A 22277-nucleotide genomic window follows, 5' to 3' on the forward strand; every position below is an offset into this window, starting at 1 on the left:
GCCCCATTGCACTCCAGCCTGGGCGGCACAATGAGCTCTGTCTCAAAAAAACCCAAAAACCAAAAACACAACAACAAAAACCACACAAAAAAGTCAATTAAATGTTAGACAGTGTTCTAGGCATGAATAAGACAACAAAGTATGCTTCTTATGACACTTATATTCTACAGAAGTTGTTAACTAAGACCTAATTCATAAGATAGATTCAGTCATGAAAAACGGAGGCAGAATATTCCAAGCACAACGGGACAAGTGCAAAAATAACCTAAGTGATAATGAATTCGATGTATATGACGACTGGAAAGACAAATGGGGCTTGACTTCAGTATGCAAGGAGGACAATAAGAGGTGAAATTGAAAAGGCAAACCTTTTAGGTAGGGTAACTGTAACAGGGAAGTTTTGAAAATGAATCAAAGCAGGCTGGGCGTGGTGGTTCACCCCTGTAATCCCAGCATTTTGGGAGGCCAAGGTGGGAGGATCACCTGAGGTCAGGAGTTGGAGACCAGCCTGGCCAACATGGCGAAACCCCGTCTCTATTAAAAATACAAAAATTAGCTGGGCGTGGTGGCATGCGCCTGTAATCCCAGTTACTCAGGAGGCTAAGGCAAGAGAGTCACTCGAACTCAGGAGGCAGAGGTTGCACTGAGCTGAGATCATGCCATTGCACTCCAGCCTAGTGAACAAGAGGGAAACTGTTTCAGAAAGATAAAAAAAAAGGGAAACGAAAATGAATCGAGGAAATTTAAACTGGGACCTAAGGTCACTAGATTTGCTAGTCATGGTGAAGGAGTCTGGATCTTATTTTAAGTGGTAAGGTGTAATTGGAAGGCTTTAAGCAGCAGAGTGACATGATTCAATTCTAAAAGATCACTCTGGGCTGGGCGTGGTGGCTCACACCTGAAATCTCAGCAATTTGGGAGGCTGAGGTGGGCGGATCACTTGAGGTAAGGAGTTCCAGACCAGCCTGGCCAACATGGAGAAACCCCGTCTCTACTAAAAATACAAAAAAATTAGCCACACCTGGTGGCGCATGCCTGTAATCCCAGCTACTCAGGAGGCTGAGGGAGAAGAATCACTTGAACCCAGGAGGCAGAAGTTGCAGTGAGCCGAGATCGCACCATTGCACTCTAGCCTGGGCAACAAGAGCAAAACTCTGTCTCAAAAAAAAAAAAAAAAAAAAAAAATTAGCTGCGCGTGTTGGTGTGTGCCTGTAATCCCAGCTACTTGGGAGGCTGAGGCAGGAGATCACTGGAACCCGGGAGGTGGAGGTTGCAGTGAGCTGAGGTCATGCCACTGCACTCCAGCCTAGGCGACACAGCGAGACATCATCTCAAAAAAAAAAAAAAAAAAAATTGGTGATACAGAGAATAAATCATAAGAAAGCAAAGGTGGAAAAGAGGGAGCTATGACAATTGTGGAGAGGTGGGGTGCAGTGGCTCACGCCTGTAATCCCAGCACTTTGGGACGCCAAGGTGGGAGGATCATTTGAGCTCAGGTGGCCAGCCTGTGCAGCATAGCAAGACCTCATCTCTACCAAAAATTAAATTAGCTGGTGATGGGTATGGTGGCACTCTCCTATAGTCCTAGCTACTGGGGAAGCTGAGGTAGAAGGACCCCTTGAGCCTAGGAGGTCAAGGTTGCCAGTGAGCTGTGATCATGCCACTGCACTCCAGCCTTGGTGATAGAATGAGACCTTGCCTCAAAACAAATTAATAATTGTGTACTCACCAGGCACTTTTGGGACAGTCAGGGTATTTCATCTTTTCATTCTTTCTAATATGCACAATTTCACGGTGTAAGGAACATTTTGGGAATACAGAAGGTTTTATGGAGCACATGACTGGGGTAAATAGAAATAGAAAAGGTGGCTCCTCAAATATTTTCACTATGTGGAATGTCAGAACTTACAAATGAAGGCATGGAGGTGTGAATGAATGTGGTAATGGGGAAGATATTTTATATAAATAGGAGCTAAGAAATAAATGGTAAGTCAAACTGAAGAGGTAGCAGGGATCTTGCCTTAGAGGGGTTACATGATCCACTAGGGGGGTTAAGTTTTCTTCTGTAGTTAACTGGAAGCTATTGAAGGATTATTTATTTATTTATTTATTTTTGAGACGGAGTCTCGTTCTGTCGCCCAGGCTGGAGTGCAGAGGTGCGATCTCGGCTCACTGCAAGCTCCGCCTCCCAGGTTCAAGCCACTCTCCTGCCTCACATCCCTAGTAGCTGGGACTATAGGGGCCTGCCGCCACGCCTGGGTAATTTTTTTTGTATTTTTAGTAGAGACAGGGTTTCACTGTGTTAGCCAGGATGGTCTCGATCTCCTGACCTCGTGATCCGCCCGCCTCGGCCTCCCAAAGTGCTGGGATTATAGGCGTGAGCCACGGCGCCCGGCCAAAGGATTTTAAGTAGGATAGTGATATACAGTCCGCCTTCTGTATCGGCAGATGCAAAGAACTACAGATGGAAAATATTTGGAAAAAAAGATAATACAACAATAAAAAAAATAGTTTAACAATTATTTACATTGTATTAGATATTAAAAATAATCTAGAGATGATTTAAAGTGCATGAGATGATGTGCATAGATTATTTGCATTTAAATCATCACAATAATAATTATATGCTTTTTTTTTTTTTGAGACCAAGTCTTGCTCTGTCACCAGGTTGCAGTGCCACCACGCCCAGCTAAGTTTTGTAATTTTAGTAGAGACGGGGTTTCACCATGTTGGCCAAGATGTTCTGGATCTTTTGACCTCGTGATCCGCCTGCCTTGGCCTCACAAAGTGCTGGGATTACAGGCATGAGCCACCGCGCCCAGACTATATGCATTTTATATAAGGGACTTGAGTATCCCTGAATTTTGATATCTAAGAAGGTGCCTGGGAACCAGTCCCCTGGGGACAGCAAGGGACTATTGTATGTCACAAGGATGCTCTGACAGCAGTGCGGGATGAATTGTAGAGAGCAAAGGCTGGAGGAGGAAGGAAGTGGAAAGGAACACAAGAGAAAAACAGAAAAAAAAAACAAACTAGTTCTCACTGGGGAAAGAAAGCAACGTAATTCATCAAGTATGAAAAGCAAAGGCACAAAGGCTCTTTCGCTTAATCCGCATAGTAAACACACATTGCTATTCTCTTTTTTTTTTTTTTTTTTGAGACAAATTCTCATTCTCGTCCCCCAGGCTGGAGTCTAATGGCGCAATCTCGGCTCACTGCAACATCCACCTCCTGGGTTCAAGCAATTCTCCTGCCTCAGCCTCCCGAGTACCTGGGAATTACAGGCGCCTGCCACCACGTCTGGCTAATTTTTTTGTATTTTTAGTAGAGACAAGGTTTCACCATATTGGCCAGGCTGGTCCCAAACTCCTAACCTCAGGTGATCCACCTGCCTCGGCCTCCCAAAGTGCTGGGATTACAGGCGTGAGCCACCGGGCCCGGCCAAATATTGCTATTCTCTTATACGTATGAGACTTTAAGAACAGAGTCTCATATGAGTATGAGGGTCTCATACAAGTCTCAAGGTCACAACAGGTACTGAGTAGTCAACTCAGGATTTAAAGCGGATTTTGTTGTCATAGGAACGGCAAAAAAAAAAAATAATAATAATAATGTGTCCGTGATGTCATGTACACTCAGAATTTTTATTTTAAAACAAAGAATCAAACATTACTAATGGAAAATCCATATGGAAGTATTCACAGTCTTCTCAGTGAGGAATAGGAAAACAACTTCCCTGCCTTACTGCCAACCTGTTTGAAGAGCCAGAAGTTGACGTGAAGTTGGAAGGTCACCTTTCCAGCTAAACCCCACTCCATAGCTAGGTGCGTTTTTATTCAAAAGCTCCACGAGCAGAGGCAACAGTGAGAACTGAGAACCAAAATACTGTCATTGGCAAGGGTTTGGCTAAAGGTTCTGAGATGTGTAAGCACCAAGAAGGGAAAGGGAGATTGAGCAACATATGAAAAAGGGGCTGTAGGAACAAACACAGGGAAAATAAGTCAACAATAACGTACTTGCACCCAGAGCAAAGTGACAGTGCACATACGTTCATTCTCTCAAGTGTGGCTACACTGCACATTGACTCCTGCTATCTCAAACGTGGTTTATTGGAAAGATTCAGGTCCCCTAAGGGCACTCGGCATCGGACCACAGTGACATGGTAACAGACATACGCAAGCGTGCCGTGACCCTAAAGCCACAACACGCTGTAGATAATAATCGCTCAGAAAAACATCCTCTCCCAGAGCTAAAGTTACAAATTCCAAGTTTGCTGTAAACATTCTTTGGGGAATTCCTTTAAAGGTATGAGTTAAAATAAAACAGAAAATCAACACCTAAAATCTCCTAAAGAACAAAGTAGAGAAATAATGAATCTCTGCCAAGAACCAATTATTTTAGGTTTCTCATTTGGATGGCTCTCCCACAAGATAGGTGGCAGATTACTTCAAAAGTCATGAGACTACTACAAGAAGAAGGAGTTATTTCGTCCAGTGAGGGGAACAGCCTTTCTAGAAATCACTTTCCCTTCCCTCAACTCCATCCAAAATTAGAACCCATCAACTGCCATTAACTACAATGCCCATATTAGTTAATAATCCTAGATTTCAAGTACTACTACATGTAAACTATTACCTTAAATTTCCAAAGGAAATCAGTAGCTTTATTAAAAAGGCATACAACTTTTCTGAGAAATTAACGAGTTTCCATCTGAAAGACAGAAACTGGTAGCGGTAACATGCAGACCTCAGGTACCACATCATTTACCCTCCAATAATGAACTACATTTCTCCCTAAATTCTTCTTATTGCACCTTAACCTCTCCAGCATCAAATCTTCTACTCTATAACCTCTCTTTAAACACCTCCCTCTAATCTTAATTTCCTTCTGTTTTTATTATTTGGCAAAATTACACTTAAAAAATAAATATTTATGTAATTAAACCAGAGGATGAAATAAATAAAACTCAAGTTAATTTGCCGTGTAGAGCTGTGTGGAAGTGAGGAAGGTACTCTTACATAAACCCCTCTGCCTTCCATACTCATATGTGTATCTGCTTCCTGGTAAGTCTGAGCTTGGGGGAACTGCACCTTACTTTTCTTCTCCTGTATCCCCTAATGCGGCAATATTAGAACCCACGGGAGGAAAAGCTGGCAAAGTTGTCATGTGCCAAGTGGCCAATCCCTCCTGAAATGAAGGTAGGTTCACTCGGTCTCTCCTAAGCAGAAGAGAATGTCCAGAAAATAAAATCTTTAACAAGCCATTGAAAGTCCAACAAACCCCAGCCTTGGGGTGCTCATGGAGTGCGTGGGATGAGAAAGGAATCAAGTGGCAGCATTCAGAAGCAGTCCTGGGTTCATCCTGATGAGGTCTCTCCCTTGTTCAGGGAGAGATGGCTTTCCCGTGCTGGGAGGGAGGTGGGAGCGGGCATGACTTAGACACTGGTGGTGGTCTCCTTAGGAGGCTGGATGCTGTTCATCTCCATGACGGCGTCCTTCCCAGATCTATCTGCACCTTGTGCCTGCCCTTCAAAGGCCCGTGTGATATCCTCAAAAGTCCTGCCACGGGTCTCAGGGACTTTGAAGAAGGTAAAGATCAAGAAGGTAATGAGGAAGCCGGTGAAGATAATAAAAACATAGGCTCCTAAATAGTGCTAGTGAGAGGACAGGAGAAAGGAAGGTTTTTATAAAAATCTGGTGATTGACAAACTCAATTTCCTTCACATTCATATTTCTAATATGCTTCAAGCTATAACCTTTCTATATTTAATAAAAACAGAGGCTGGGCACAGTGGCTCACGCCTGTAGTGAGCCGCACCCGGCCTTGAGTATTATTTTTAAAATCTGTGTTTCTGAGCTAGGTGTAGTGGCTCATGCCTGTAATCACAGCACTTTTAGAGGCCGAGGCGGGTGGATCACTTGAGGCCAAGAGTTTGAGACCAGCCTGGCCAACATGACAAAACCCTGTCTCTACTAAAAATACAAAAAAAGAAAAAAAAAATTGCTGGGAGTAGTGGCATGCACCTGTAATCTCAGTTACTCAGAAGGCTGAGGCAAGAGAACCATTTGATCCCAGGAGGTGGAGGTTGCAGCGAGTCGAGAGTGAGCCACTGCATTCCACCGTGGGCAGCAGAGCAAGACTCCATCTCACATAAGAACAAAATGAATAAAGTTCCCAGTTTTGCCATCCCATTTCAATCTTTCCTGCCGTCATTTTTTTCCCTATGTGTTATTGAAAATCTGGTTTACAGCCCTTGATGTCCAATCTTTCATGGCATCAGTAATTACAGTAGTCCCCAGTTACCCACAGGTTTTTTTTTTTTTTTTTGAGATGGAGTTTTGCTCTTGTTGCCCAGGCTGGCATGCAATGTCATGAGTTCCATTCACCGCATCCTCCACCTCCTGGGTTCAAGTGATTCTCCTGCCTCAGCCTCCCGAGTAGCTGGGATTACAGGCATGCGCCACCACGCCTGGCTAATTTTGTATTTTTAGTAGAGACGGGGTTTCTCCACATTGGTCAGGCTGGTCTCACACTCCCGACCTCAGGTGATCCTCTCGACTTGGTCTCCCAAAATGCTGGGATTACAGGTGTGAGCCACTGTGCCTGGCCACCTTTTTTTTTTTTTTTTGAGATGGAGTTTCACTCTTGTTGCCAGGTTGGAGTGCAATGGTGCCATCTCGGCTCACTGCAACCTCTGCCTCCCATGTTCAAGCAATTATCCTGCCTCAGCCTCTCAAGTACCTGAGATTACAGGCGCCCAGCTAATTTTTTTAATTGTTAATAGAGACAGGGTTTCACGATATTGGCCAGGCTGGTCTCGAACTCCTGACCTCACGATCCGCCCACCTCAGCCTCCCAAAGTGCTGGGATTACAGGCGTGAGCCACCTCACCCATCCTCTTTTTTCTTCTTCACAATTTTATGGACAAAAGATACATTCTTAGGCTGGGCACAGTGGTGCATGCCTGTAATCCCAGAGCTTTGGGAGGCTGAGGTGGGAGGATCACTTGAACCCAGGAGTTTGAGACCAGTCTGGGCAACATAGCAGGCCCCCGTCTCTATTCGTAAATTTTTTTGTTTTGTTTTGTTTTTGAGATGGAGTCTAGCTCTGTCACCCAGACTAGAGTGTCATGGCAAGATCTGGGCTCACCACAAACTCCACCTCCTGGGTTCAAGTGATTCTCCTGCCTCAGCCTCCCGAGTAGCTAGGACTACAGGTTTGTGCCACCACACCTGGCTAATTTTTGTATTTTTAGTAGAGATGGGGTTTCACCATGATGGTCAGGCTAATCTCGAACTCTTTTTTTTTTTTTTTTTTTTTTTTTTTGAGACAGAGTCTGGCTCTATAGCCCAGGCTGGAGTGCAGTGGCACGATCTCGACCTCGGCTCGCTGCAAGCTCAGCCTCCCGGGTTCACGCCATTCTCCTGCCTCAGCCTCCTAAGTAGCTGGGACTACAGGTGCCCGCCACCGCACCTGGCTAATTTTTTGTGTTTTTAGTAGAGACGGGGTTTCACCATGGTCTCGATCTCCTGACCTCGTGATCTGCCCGCCTCGGCCTCCCAAAGTGCTGGGATTACAAGCGTGAGCCACCGCGCCCGGCCAATCTCGAACTCTTGACCCCAAGTGATCCTCCTGCCTCCGCCTCCCAAAGTCCTGGGATTCCCTGCTTGAGCTACTGCGCCCGGGTGCAATTTAAAACTTATGGATTGTTTATTTGTGGAATTTTCCATTTAATACTTTTACACTCAGGTAACTGAAACTGCAGATGAGAAAGGACTATTGTATTATTATTATTATTATATATTTTTTGAGACGGAGTTTCACTCTTGTTGCCGAGGCTGGAGTGCAATGGCCCGATCTCAGCTCACCGTAACCTCCGCCTCCTGGGCTCAAGCGATTCTCCTGCCTCAGCCTCCCGAGTAGCTGGCATTATAGGCATGTACCACCATTGCCTGGCTAATTTTGTATTTTTAGTAGAGACGGGGTTTCTCCATGTTGGTCAGGGTGGTTTCTATCTCCCGATCTCAGGCGATCCACCTGCCACAGCCGCCCAAAGTGCTGGGATTACAGGAGTGAGCTACCTCCCCAGCCTGACTACTGTATTAATGCGTATCTTCAATATGTCAGCCTAAGTAGGGTGGTTTTAAGACAAGGTGAGTTGGCCAGGCGCGGTGGCTTACACCTGTAATCCCAGCACTTTGGGAGGCCAAGGAGAGCAGATCACCAGGTCAAGAGCTATGTGACCATCCTGGCCAACATGGGGAAACCCCTCTCTACTAAGCATACAAAAATTAGCTGGGGGTGGTGGCGCACGCCTGTAGTCCCAGCTACTCAGGAGGCTTGGGCAGGAGAATTGCTTGATCCCGGGAGGTGGAGTTTGCAGCGAGCTGAGATTGGGCAACTGCACACCAGGGCGAGACTCAGTTTCAAAAAAATATAGATAGATAGATAGATAGATAGATAGATACATACATACATACATACACACATACATACATACATACATAGATAAGTTGAGTTTACTTACAGCAGCAGAGGGGAAGAGCAATCCGACTAGGAAGTTGGAGGTCCAGTTGGAGCAGCCGGCCACTGCCATCGCAGCTGGGCGGGGGCCCTGGCTGAAGAGTTCGGCCACAATAAACCAGGGAATGGGGCCTGGTCCAATTTCAAAGAAGGCCACAAAGACCAGGATAGCCCCAATACAGACAAAGCTCATCCCATTATAGTTATCCTGTAAGAGGAAGGAACACAGAAAATTAAATTTAAAGACAGTGTAACCCAGAATCTAGGTTCCCAGAGGCAACTAATGGCAAGCTCCTCTTGTCTCTGACGTACAGTACAATGAGTGGCTGTGGAATCAATAGGCTTGGATTTATTTCTGTTTTTATTTTTTTAGGCAGGGTCTTACTCTGTTGCCCAGGCTAGAGTGCAGTGGTGCTATAACAGCTCACTGCATCATTGATCTCCTGGGCTTAAGCCCTCCCACCTCAGCCTTTCAAATAGCTGGGACTTGAGGCATGTGCCACCACACGTGGCTAATTAAAACACAATATTTTGTTTTTCTTTTGGCTGGGCACTGTGGCTCACGCCTATAGTCCCAGCACTTTGGGAGGGTGAAGTGAGGGATTATTTGAGGTCAGGAGTTGGAGACCAGCCTGACCAACATGGAGAAACCCCGTCTCTACTAAAAATACAAAATTAGCTGGGCGTGGTGGCACATGCCAGTAATCCTAGCTATTGGGGAGGCTGACAGAGGAGAATCACTTGAACCCAGGAGGCAGAGGTTGCGGTGAGCCAAGATTGCACCACTGCACTCCAGCCTGGTCAACAAGAGCAAAACTCTGTCTCAAACAAAAAAACAAACAAAGAATTAAATTAGATAATTTATTTTATAGACTATAACAATGTTCTATAAATGTAAGGATTCTAACAGTTTATCTCCAGTTCTCTGAAGACCTACATTTCTTAAAAACTCTGGGCGTCCTGCTTCTCTCCTCTGACTTTATTGACAAACTGCAACCTTAACAACCCACCCCTTGTGTCACAGAAGTCAACTGTAACCTCTCCTCCTTTCCCCCTCCCTCGCTTTTCTTCACTCAAAGGGCACTCACCTTTAATAACAAAGAAACAGTCATGAGCATGGAACAAACAGCCATCCCTCCAAGGCCTATCATATGCAGAGTCCTTCTTCCTGCCCTTTCCACCAGAAATAGCTGGAAGAAGAATGTGACATGAAACTTCAGTTTTCCTTTCCATGAAAACAGTGTCTGAGCTGCTTGCAATCTGCCTTACCAACAGCAGGACACTTGTTACGGATACACGTCCTGTGATTTATGATTTGATAAACACACATATTGTGCTGCATTCACAGGTCCTGGCTCAAAATCCCCCTAGCCCTGGGCAGAGTCTTTTGTCATGATGTTGGGATGCCGCAGGCCTCAGAAAACAGAATTCTTCTCTGACTTTCTCCTGCCCTCCCACTCGGCAGGACGCTAATCTGACTGCGGGCCATGAAACCCTCATTTCGGAGAGGGTCCTGCCCCCGCCAGAGGAAGAAATGCTACAGAGACGCCAAAATAATCCACACAGACAGGCCTGGCTGGGTTCAGATCATTCCCTTTTTGTCCAATCACGTTTCAGAACAGTTGTCCATGCTTCAATCATGGAGAATCAATTAAGTCTGCATAAAAGGCCCAAAGGCAGGGTGTGGGGAGCTTGCAGATATCTGAACCCGTGGAAGCTGACGGGAAGGTCAGCAACAAATCATCTATGCGCTAGGAGTGCACCCCAACTCCACGGAGAGAGGCTCCCATGCTCAGGGTCCCTCCAGACCTCACCCTGTGAATCAATTTGGTTGTTTATTTCTGTGCTTTAAAATATCCTTTAAATCAAACTAGGAAACAGTTTCCCTGAGTTCTGTGAGCCACTGTAGCCAATTAATCCAACCCAAAGAGGGCGTGGTGGGAATCCCGATCTATAGCTGGTGGGTCAGAAGCACAGGTAAATAACCTGGAGCTTGTGATGGGCATCAGAAGGGGAGGGCAGTCTTGGGAACTGTGCCACCAACCTGTGAGATCCGATGCTATCTCCAGGTAGTGTCAGAATTAAATCACAGGACACCTAGATGGTGTCTACTGCAGAACTGATTGCTTATATGATGGGGACAAATCCTTAAATATTTTGGGGGTCACAGAAATCTTCTGTTATTGTTGTTTCAGTGTAAAAACAGGAAAAACAGTTTGAAAGTTTTTCCAAAAACCTCTCCTCCAATTCCAAGTTCAAAGCATACTGTATAGTCCCTTCTATACTTCCCCTTTTCCCAACCATCCCATATTTGCTTGAAGAGTGAAGACTACATTCAGCATTTAATGTATCTCTTTTTTTCCAAAGGAAAATTAAACAATAGTCTGGGCGTGGTGGCTCACACCTGTAATCCCAGCACTTTGGGAGGCCAAGGCAGGCGGATCACCAGAGGTCAGGAGTTCAAGACCAGCCTGGCCAACATAGCAAAACCCTGTCTCTACTAAAAATACAAAAACGAGTTAGGCGTGGTGGCGCACGCCTGTAGTCCGAGCTACTCAGGGAGGCTGAGGCAGGAGAATCACTTGAACCCAGGAGGTGGAGGTTGCAGTGAGCCGAGATCTTGCCACTGTACTCTAGCCTGGGCAACAGAGCAAGACTCTGTCTCAAAAAATTTAAAAAAATAAAAATAAATAAACAACAAAAAAGGTGTAACTAAATAATGGTGGAACTGTGCAATCCATCTTTGAACATCTGTAGCAAGAATTCTTTTCTCCCCCCAAAATTATCAAACCATCCAACTTACAGAAACTACAGTGAAGACAGTATTAACCACACCCGCGCCGATGGTGGCATAGATGGGCTCTTCAACACCTGCATCCTTGAAGATTCCTGTTGAGTAATAGAACACCTAGTAGAAAAGAAAACATGCAACTTCGATACAAACTTCATACCAGTTACACAGAACCCTCAAAAAATACTTAAGACTGAGCATGGTTGCGCGGGCCTATAACCCCAGCACTTTGGGAGGCCGAGGCAAGCAGATCACCTGAGGTCAGGAGTTCAAGACCAGCCTGGCCAATATGGTGAAACCCCGTCTCTACTAAAAATACAAATATTAGCCAGGCATGGTGGCGCACACCTGTAGTCCCAGCTTCTCGGGAGGCCAGACAGAATGAGACTCTGTCTCCATAAAATAAAATTTAAAAAATACTTAAACGTCCCAGGAGGTAAGAAGTCCTTACGGTTTTTGTTCAATCCTAATATCCCTTCTGCAAATGAATTATCTTCTGAATCTTATCTCCTTTCTCTTTTTTTTATTTTGAGACGGAGTCTCAATCTGTCACCCAGGCTGGAGTGCAGTGGCACAATTTTGGCTCACTGCAACCTCCGTCTCCTGGGTTCAAGCGATTCTCCTGCCTCAGCCTCCCAAGTAGCTGGGATTACAGGCTCCTGCCACCACGCCTGGCTAATTTTTGTATTTCTTTTTTTTATTTTGAGACGGAGTCTCTTTCTGTCGCCCAGGCTGGAATGCAGCAGCGTGATCTCGGCCACTGCAACCTCTGCCTCCCGGGTTCAAGCGATTCTCCTGCCTCAGCCTCTCAAGTAGCTGGGATTACAGGCATGCGCCACCAGGCCCGGTTAATTTTTTGTATTTTTAGTAGAGACAGGGTTTCACCATGTTAGCCAGGATGTTCTCGATCTCCTGATCTCGTGATCCGCCCACCTCAGCCTCCCAAAGTGCTGGGATTACAGGTGTGAGCCACCGTGCCCAGCCAATTTTTGTGTTTTTTTAGCGGAGACAGGCTTTCACCATGTTGGCCGGGTTGGTCTTGAGCTCCTGACCTCGTGATCTGCCCACCTCAGCCTCCCAAAGCGCTGGGATTACACGTGTGAGCCACTGCACCTCGCCCTCCTTTCTCTTTTTAAATGTTCTCAATGTTAGCTACTAATTTCCATTGTTCCTTCTAACTATGCTTATTCCCACTGTTCCGTTTACTCTTGCTTATGTCCACTTCACCAACTTATATGAAAGTGTAATTCTACTAACTGGTTTCTTTTTTATAAGTTGAGACAGCAACTCACTCTGTTGCCCACACTGTTCTCAAACTCTTGGTCCCAATTGATCTTCCTGCCTCTCAGCCTCCCAAGTTGCTGGGATTATAGGGATGTGCCATCACACCCAGCTAAATGCTTGTTTAATTGACTCTTCCCCAAACCCTCAAAACATTGATAGGCACATTGATGTCTCAATTTGATAGTGAACTAATTGAATAACCTTATCCTGCTCATTGAATAAGCAGAGGTTGGGCTGTATTTCCTAGGCCTAGGCCCTTTTGAAGTGTTTTACGAAATAATACCAGCTACTATTGTAATTTAACATATATTAAATAAATTACTATGTTTGTTATTTACTAGGCACTGCGCTAAAATGTAGGTTGCTGGCCGAGCACAGTGTTTCATTCCTGTAATCCCAGCATTCTGGGAGGCCAAGGCAGGCGGATAACCTGAGGTGTTCGAGACCAGCCTAGCCAACATGGTGAAATCCTGTCTCTAATAAAAATTTTAAAATTAGCTGGGTGTGGTGGTGGGTACCTGTAATCCCAGCTGCTTGGGAGGCTGATGTAGGAGAATCGCTTGAGCCTGGGTGGTGGAGGTTGCAGTGAACTGAGATTGTGCCACTGCACTCCAGCCTGGGCAATAGAGCGAGACTCTGTATCAAAAAAAAAAAAAAAACAAAAAGAAAAAAAAAATAAGGTTGCTACAACTACCATAGCTATGAGAAATTGGCCATGTGCGGTGGCTCACACCTCTAATCTCAGCACTTTGGGAGGCCAAGGCGGGCAGATCACCTTAAGTTGGGAGTTCAAGAGCACCCTGACAACATGGAGAACTCCTGACAACATGGAGAAACCCCATCTCTACTAAAAATACAACATTAGCAAGGCATGGTTGTGCAAGCCTGTAATCCCAGCTACTCGGGAGGCTGAGGCAGGAGAATCAATTAAACCCAGGAGGTGGAGGTTGCGGTGAGCCGAGATCGCACCAGTGTACCCCAGCCTGGGCAATAAGAGTGAAACTCTGTCTCAAAAAAAAAAAAAAAAAAAGAAAAGAAAGAAATATTAAAATATTGCACTCAGACCACAAGTTAACAAGGGAACATTGTCTAGGTTACCTAGGTTCGCTTCAGTTTGTTTCACCCAGAGTATTTGCCTCCATAGCAATATTTACTAGTCTTTTTGATGAATATGGACCTCTATATTGGGATTTACCTTCTCAAGAAATAACTCTCTAAATCCGTAAGATGTAAGATACAAACTATGTATATTTATATTTTCTAAAACAAGATTATAATTGGCCAGGCGCAGTTGCTCACAACTGTAATCCCAGCACATTGAGAGGCAGAGGCAAGCGGATCATCTGATGTCAGGAGTTCAAGGCCAGCCTCACCAACAAGGTGAAACTCCATCTCTACTAAAAATACAAAAATTAGCCGGGTGTGGTGGCAGGTGCCTGTAGTCCCAGCCACTCAGGAGGCTGAGACAGGAGAATTGCTTGAACCCGGGAGGCAGAGGTTGCAGTGAGCTGAGATCGAGCTACTGAACTCCAGCCTGGGCAACGGAGCAAGACTCTGTCTCAAAACAAAACAAAACAAAATCCCAACATATTTTATGATGACATCAAGCTTGTGGGGAAAGATATTAGGTTGGTGCAAAAGTCATTACTTGAGCAGTTTAAATAAGCAATAGTTATGACAATTCTCTTTATCATAATGTCTACACATCAAAAACCTAATGTACATGTACACATCTCAATAAAACTTCTTGGGCCAGGCAAGGTGTCTCACGTCTGTAATCCCAGCACTCTGGGAGGCATAGGCGGGCGGATCACTTGAGGTCAGGAGTTAGAGACCTGACTAACCTGGAAAAACCCCGTCTCTACTAAAAACACAAAATTAGCCAGGTGAGGTGGCACATGCCTATAATCCCAGCTACTCAAAAGGCTGAGGCAGGAGAATCACTTGAACCCAGGAGGCGGAGGTTGCAGTGAGCCAAGATCACGCCACTACACTCCAGCCTGGGTGACAGAGTGAGACTCCGTCTCAAAAAAACAACAACAACAACAACAAAAAAACCATCGTTTGCACAAAAGTAGGCTGGAAAAGTGATTTCCAAGCCTGCTATGCATCAGATTGATTGACTGATTGATTTTTAGGTGGTGCCCACCACCACGCCCGGCTAATTTTTATATTTTTAGTAGAGACGGGCTTTTGCCATGTTGGCCAGGCTGGTCTCTAACTCCTGACCTCAGGTGATCTGCCCACCTCGGCCTCCCAAATGCTGGGATTACAGGCATGAGCCACCGCCCCCCCGGCCCAGATTTATTTTTTTACAGACAATTTCCAGCCCTCTTACACACAGACTTTCCATTCAGCCGACTCAGGAATCCCATCCCCCGTAATTCTGGTGCAGCCAGCTTTAGGTGATGATTATATGTGGAGCAAAATCCGCTCATTGACTAAATTGGGAGCCACCTTAGTCCAACAATAATTAATGTACAGGCCGGGTGTGGTGGCTCACGCCTGTAATCCCAGCACTTTGGGAGGCTGAGGTGGGTGGATCACTTGAGGCCAGGAGTTCAAGACCAGACTGGCCAACATGGTGAAACCCCATCTCTACTAAAAACACAAAATTAGCTGTGAGTGGTGTCGGCTGCCTGTAATTCCAGCTACTTGAGAGGCTGAGGCAGGAGATCACTTGAACCCAGGAGGTAGAGGTTGCTATGAGCTGAGATTGCGCTACTGCTCTCAAGCCTGGGTGACAGAGCAAGACTACCTCTCAAAAAAAAAAGAAAGAGCCAGGCGTGGTGGCTCACACCTGTAATCCCAACACTTTGGGAGGCCAAGGCAGGCAGATCACAAAGTCAGGAGATAGAGACCATCTTGGCTAACACGGTAAAACACTGCCTCTACTAAAAATACAAAAAATTAGCCGGGCATGGTAGCACGTGCCTGTAGTCCCAGCTAATCGGGAGGCTGAGGCAGGAGAATCACTTGAACCAGGGAGGCAGAGGTTGCAGTGAGCCGAGATTGCACCACTGCACTCCAGCCTGGGTGACAGAGCGAGAAAGAAAAGAAAAGAAAAGAAAAAAAAGAAAAGAAAAGAAAAAAAAAGAGAAAAGAAAGAGAAAGAAAGGAGGGAGGGAGGGAGGGAGGAAAAGAAAGAGCAAGCAAGCACACACCATACTCTGAAGTGGGAGGAGTCTGTCTCTCAGAGTGCTCATGGATCATCTGTAATTTCCCACAGGTGATTTTTTTTTCTAATCCTGTTTTGCAGGGCTGGGACTGTCCTGAGGCAGGTAGGGAGTTGCCTCAGGCACAATCTTTTTTTTTCTTTCTTTTTTTTTTCTTTCTTTTTTTTTTGTAATAGGCACAGAATTAATGCAAGGTACATTCTTTAAAGAGGTGCTCATTCTCAGGGCTACACTTGCACGTAGCTGCCTCACCTGCCGAGCCCCAGCTCTGCTGATCTGGAAGGTCTCGGGAGCACATTTTTCTCCAGTAACATGTGTGGCCTACATTATCATTTCCAAATGAGGAATTTGAGACTGGGATTCATCAAAATCACCAATCACCTAGGAGGCTTTTTCTAACTACTGTGTATTTCCTTCCAAGTTTTGTTTTGTTTTGTTTTGTTTTTAAGACAGGGTCATGCTATATTGCCCAGGCTTGACTCCTGGACATAAGTGATATTCCCACCTCAACCTCTGAGTAGCAGCCACCACACCTGGCTCCTTGTACATTCTGATAAAACAGCCTCTAACCCCTCACAAGCACTGCCACTTCAAATACAAATATCCTGGTGTGCTAGGAAGGAGAAAAGGCCAAGGACCAACTTGGATCAGGTGGATCAGGAGTTGGAGACCAGCCTGGCCAAGATGGTGAAACCCCATCTCTACTAATTTTGAGCATTTTGATGCTCACAATAGTAAGTTTTGCAAAATGCTTTGTTACAAAATGATTTAATCTCATTGATCAAAGACTAATGGAAAACCCTCAGGGGATGAAGCACAAGGGTGCTCTTCATATCCATATTTTATCCATGATCGACTAGAAGGCATAGGAGTACTCTCTTCCTGCAACCCACTCAATAGCAGGAAGCTGATATTTGCATGGAATACAAGGGCTACCTGCCAAATGCGAGCTCTTTAAACAATCATTGCCTATTCTAGTTGTAAACACATACAGACTGGTAAAGTCAGCTCAGTCTGAAGTTGCCAGTGTCCTTCCAGGCTCTTTCTTTCTCTTTCTCTTTCTCTGTCTTGTCCCTTCCTTCCTTCCTTCCTTCCTTCCTTCCTTCCTTCCTTCCTTCCTTCCTTCCTTCCTTCCTTCTTTCTTTCTTCCTTTCTTTCTTCTTTCTTTCTTTCTTTTTCTTTCTTTCTTTTCTTTCTCTCTTTCTTTCTTGTTTTCCTTCCTTCCTTCCCTCTTTCTTTCCTTTCTTTCTCTCTTTTTTCTTTCTCCTTTCCTTCCTTCCTTCCTTCCTTTCTTTCCTTCCTTCCTTCCTTCCTTCCTTCCTTCCTTCCTTCCTTCCTTTCTTTCCTTCCTTCCTTCCTTCTTTCTGCCTTCCTGCCTTCCTTCCTTCCTTTCCTCCTTCCTTCCTTCCTTCCTTCCTTCCTTCCTTCCTTCCTTCCTTCCTTCCTTCCTTCCTTCCTTCCTTTTCTTTCTTTCTGCCTTTCTTTCTTTCTTTTCTTTCTGTCTTTCTTTTCTTTCTGTCTGTCTTTCTTTTCTTCTTTCTAGAAGGAGTTCTGCTCTGGTTGCTCTGGCTGGAGTGCAATGGCTCAATCTCCACTCACTGCAACCTCCACCTCCCAGGTCCAAGCGATTGTCCGGCCTCAGCCTCCCGAGTAGCGCACCACTACGCCCAGCTAATTTTTGTCTTTTTTTTTTTTTTTTTTAGATGAAGACTCCCAGTCTGTCACCCAGGCTAGAGTGCAGTGGCGCAACCTCAGCTCACTGCAATCTTCACCTCCTGGGTTCAAGTGATTCTCCTGCCTCAGCCTCCTGAGTAGCTGGGACTACAGAGGCACACCGCCACCATGCCCGGCATTTTAAGTGAAATTTTGTAAGACACCTTTGACCCTAAAGTATCATACTCACAGCATTGATCCCAGAGAGCTGCTGAGAGAGCTGGAGCACAATGGAAATGATGATGGGCTGTCGGTAGCTGGACACTCTAAAGAGCTCCAGCACGGTGACTTGCTTTTCTTGTGACATCCTTACACTCTCATCTTTCATCTCCTGGATGTCTTGGGATACATCCTGGGTGCCCCACAACCACTGGAGGACTGGTGAAAAGAAGAAAGAGGAAAGGATAAAGACAATGTGCTGCCCCAAATTCATTCTTCCTATAAGGCAGTCAGGAAAGGGCCGCATGAGATGAGGTGATCGATAGCATGCATTCCTGAACCTACCTTCTCACCTCATTCTTTAGGGGCTGAAAATTTTACTCAAGAGTAATCAGAGCCCAGCACGGTGGCTCATGCCTGTAATCCCAGCACTTTGGGAGGCCAAGGCGTGTGGATCACCTGAGGTCAGGAGTTCGAGACCAGCCTGGCCAACATGGTGAAACCCCATCTCTAATAAAAATACAAATTAGATGGGCCAGGCATGGTGGCTCACACCTGTAATCCCATCACTTTGGGAGGCCGAGGCAGGCGAATCACAAGGTGAGGAGTTCGAGACCAGCCCGGTCAACATGGTGAAACCCCATCTCTAATAAAAATTAGCTGGCGTGGTGGCACACACAAAAAAATTAGCTGGCGTGGTGGCACACGCACCTGTAGTCCCAGCTACTTGGGAGGCTAAGGCAGGTGAATAACTTGAACCTGGGAGGCAGAGGTTGCAGTCAGCCGAGATTGCACCACTGCACTGCAGCCTGGGCAACAGAGCAAGACTGCGTCTCAAAAAAAAAAAAAAAAAGTTGCCCAGGCGCGGTGGGTCATGCCTGTAATGCCACCACTTTGGGAGGCCAAGGCGGGTGGATCACGAGGTCAGGAGATTGAGACCATCCTGGCTAACACGGTGAAATTCCATCTCTACTAAAAACACAAAAAATTAGCCAAGCATGGTGGTGGGCACCTGTAATCCCCACTACTCAGGAGGCTGAGGCAGGAGAATGGTGTGAACTTGGGAGGTAGAGCTTGCAGTGAGCCGAGAGCATGCCACTGCACTCCAGCCTGGGCGACAGAGGGAGACTCTGTCTCCAAAAAAAAAAAAAAAAAGCACAAAATTAGCTGGGTATGGTGGTGGCGGCACACGCCTATAATCCCACCTACTCCGGAGGCTGAGACAGGAGAATTGCTTAGAACCCAGGAGGCGAAGGTTGCAGTGAGCCGAGATCGCACTACTGCACTCCAGGCTGGGCAACAGAGCGAGATTCTGTCTCGATAAAAGAAAAAACAAGGAAGAGTAATCAGAACCGTCTTCACTTGGATTCTGATGGTCAGGGAAAGGGTACGACAGAAAATAGGTCCAGTACCCTCATCCTTAAAACAAACCACAACCATATACTTCGTATACTAAAGAGTGAAAGATACTCACTCCGCTTAGCATTCTCCTCTTCTTTTCTGTTAATGAGCAAAAATCTGGGACTTTCAGGGCAACATGGAAGGGTTGCACTTTGTAGGATAGCAGGAAGGATGGTGAAGCCCAATAGCATGGGCCATAGCTCTTCAGACCCAAGGATGATTTCCAGACCAAAGATCTAGAAACCACACAAAGATAATGCTATAAACCCCATACTTCATAGGCCACAAGTTCATTAAAAAACAAGTTGGCTGGGTGCGGTAGCTGACACCTGTAATTCCAGGAAGGCTGAGTCAGGTGGATCAGGAGTTAAAGACCAGCCTGGCCAAGGTGGTGAAACCCCGTCTCTACTAAAAATACAAAAATTAGCCAGGTGTGATGGTGGGCACCTGTAATCCCAGCTACTCAGGAGGCTGAGGCAGAGAATTACTTGAACCCAGGAGGTGGAGGTTGCAGTGAGCCAAGATCATGCCACTGCCCTCCAGACTGCGCGACAGAGTGAGACTCCGTCTCCAAAACAAAACAAAACAAAAGTTCAGAAAATCATACATTATTTACCATTGGAAAAAATAAAAAAATTGCCAGGCACAGTGGCTCACGCCCGTAATCCAGCATTTTGGGAGGTCGAGGTGAGTGGATCACCTGAGGTCAGGAGTTTGAGAACAGCTGGGCCAACATGGTGAAATTCTGTCTCTACTAAAAATACAAAAATTAGCTGGACGTGGTGGTACGCAACTGTAATCCCAGCCACTCGGCGAGCTGAAGCATGAGAATAACTAACCCAGGAGGCAGAGGTTGAGCCAAGATCATGCCACTGCACTCCAGCCTGGGGGACAGAGTGACACTCCGTCTCAAAAAATAAATAAATAAAAAATAAAAAAGGAAAAAAGAAATTGTGTTTCTTTTCCTTTCTCTACTCAACCTGCTTCTTGAGCTACTATCTGTGAGCTATAGTAACAATATCTAAAACTTCCATATATAATTGAACATATGCCAGATATTCTTCAGTGCTTTATCTATGTTAACTTTTTTAATGACCCATGAAACTAACACTCATTAAGTATGAGAAGTTCTAGAGTACCTGGGCCACCAGAATTCCAATTACGATGCCCAGCTGGTTGAGAGTGCCAAAGGCACCCCGCAGGGCAGTAGGCGAGATCTCTCCAATGTACATAGGCACAAAACCTGTGCACAGTCCACAGAAGAGGCCAATAACCAAGCGGCCCAAGATCAGCATTTCAACCGACTCAGCTATTTTACACAGTCCCATAAGGCAGCCACCAGCGACAGCCAACAGGTTGACAATCAGCATTGAATTACGCCTGTAAGGTTAATCAAAGACAAAGTGGAATTAGCAAAGTGAGAGGCTCCTAACCTCTCCTCTTCTGTCCTCATTATTCTGCTCTTCTCCAGGCTCATATCAACTCCTTTCTTGGTCTAACTTTTCTTTTTCACTTTCTTTCCTTTTCTTTTCTTTTCTTTTTTTTTTTTTGAGACAGAGTCTCGCTCTGTTCCCCACGCTGGAGTGCAGTGGCGTGATCTCGGCTCACTGCAACCTCTGACTCCCGTGTTCAAGCAATTCTCTGCCTCACGCTCTTGAGTAGCTGGGATAACAGGCACCTGCCACCACACCCAGCTAATTTTTTTGTGTTTTAATAGAGATGGGGTTTCACCATCTTGGCCAGACTGGTCTTTAACTCCTGACCTCATGATCCGCCCGCCTCGGCCTCCCAAAGTGTTGGGATTGCAGGTGTGAGCCACCACACCCAGACCTTTTTTACTTTCTATTATCAGAACATTTCTAGTTGGGAGTCAGGCATGATGGTGCCCACCGGTAGTCCCAGCTACTCAGGGAGCTGAGGTGGGAGGATTGCTTGAGACTGGGAGGTCGAGGCTATAGTGAGCTATGACCGGGCCACTGCACTCCAGCCTGGGTGACAGAGCAAGACCCTACTTCTTGGGCAGAGGGAGGGCACAGGGGGAAGAACATTAGCAAGTAAATTAGGTTGCCTTATCAGTTTTTAAACGTGAGTTCCACTCCATTTCTAGAATATCTAATTGACAAATTAAAACAGTTCCTTCGTCAGTCATAACTGAAAATATATTCTACCTTCTAAAATAGGTTACTACGCTAGTATAAAATAAGAAGATTCAGTTTTCAGCCAGGTGCGGTGGCTCATGCCTGTAAGCTTAGCACTGTGGGAGGCTGAGGTGGGCGGATCACCTGGGGTCAGGAGTTCGAGACTAGCCTGGCCAACATGGTGAAACCCCGTCTCTACTAAAAATACAAAAATTAGCCGAGTGTGGTGGCGGGTGCCCATAATTCCAGCTACTCAGGAGGCTGAGGCAGGAGAATTACTTGAACCAGGGAGGCGGAGGTTGCAGTGAGCCAACATTGCACCATTGCACTCCAGCCTGAGTGACAAGAACGAGACTCCGTCTCAAAAAAAAAAAAGAAGATTCAGTTTTCTTTTTTTGGCCATTATCTACATTTGCCAGAGACTAAAGATAATTCCTACCAATCCTGTGTAAGATAACAAAAACATTTATATGAGACCCCATTTTTTTTTTTTTTTTTAGAAAAGTAATCAACTTTGGACCTTGTAAATTAAGTATGTTTCTGGAAACCCCATAGTTGAGCTTACTAGGGAATAATTCTGAACTAGCCCTAGCTGGACTGCAAAGGCCAATCACTCACACAGTTCATCTCTTGCGTAGCTGGGCGGGAGCTATGGAGGGTAGAAGAGCTCCAGGCAAGGGCAGTCCTATTCGGGGCCAGTTGGACTAGGTTTCCCTTGATTAGAATTCAAGGTGTTCTTATTCAAAGGCATCGTCATCTCCCTGCCCTCACTCTCCACACTTGTCCTCAGTGCAGCTGGAGAGCCCACTTCCTTGCCCAGTTTCTAGTCAATACCTGCCAAAGCGGTTGACGAAGAGTCCGACGGAAAAGGAGCCAATCATACCCCCGACGGAGAATATGGCCACAGACAAGGACCAGAGAGACGTGAGCAGCACCTCAGAGGGAAGGACATTTGCCTTCTCTATCAAACTTTTATTGATAAATTCCTTTATGATCTGCAAAATAAAAGGGTTGGTGGGAGGACACACTATTACAATTGGATGAGAACAAAAGATACAAACATGCTGGGCGCAGGGTTTCACACCTGTAATC

At 45.7% G+C, this 22277-nt stretch overlaps 1 protein-coding gene across 1 annotated transcript; it reads right to left on the reverse strand.

Moving 5' to 3' along the window:
• Window positions 1–3625: 3625 nt before the first annotated feature.
• Window positions 3626–10372, reverse strand: LOC103218516 (solute carrier family 2, facilitated glucose transporter member 3-like). Its single transcript, XM_037988326.2, has 3 exons — window positions 9612–10372; window positions 8528–8731; window positions 3626–5653 (listed from the first exon to the last, which is right to left on the reverse strand). Exons 1-3 carry the CDS (start codon window positions 9672–9674, stop codon window positions 5435–5437), a joined length of 486 nt encoding a protein of 161 aa, XP_037844254.2. The 5' UTR covers window positions 9675–10372; the 3' UTR covers window positions 3626–5434.
• Between the last annotated feature and the right edge of the window lie 11905 nt (window positions 10373–22277).

This window comes from Chlorocebus sabaeus, chromosome 11 (assembly GCF_047675955.1).
Source record: "Chlorocebus sabaeus isolate Y175 chromosome 11, mChlSab1.0.hap1, whole genome shotgun sequence".
Classification (NCBI taxonomy): domain Eukaryota; kingdom Metazoa; phylum Chordata; class Mammalia; order Primates; family Cercopithecidae; genus Chlorocebus; species Chlorocebus sabaeus.

Bases quoted from the DNA above. Each gene is read 5' to 3' on its own strand.
- LOC103218516 (XM_037988326.2), bottom strand. From the start codon at position 9,674: ATGATAGGCCTTGGAGGGATGGCTGTTTGTTCCATGCTCATGACTGTT. The intron at 8,732-9,611 runs GTGAGTGCCCTT...TTCCTCTTACAG, and splicing joins CTGTTTCTTTGTTATTAAAG to GATAACTATAATGGGATGAG. The intron at 5,654-8,527 runs GTAAGTAAACTC...TCCTCTCACTAG, and splicing joins TGCTCTTCCCCTCTGCTGCT to CACTATTTAGGAGCCTATGT.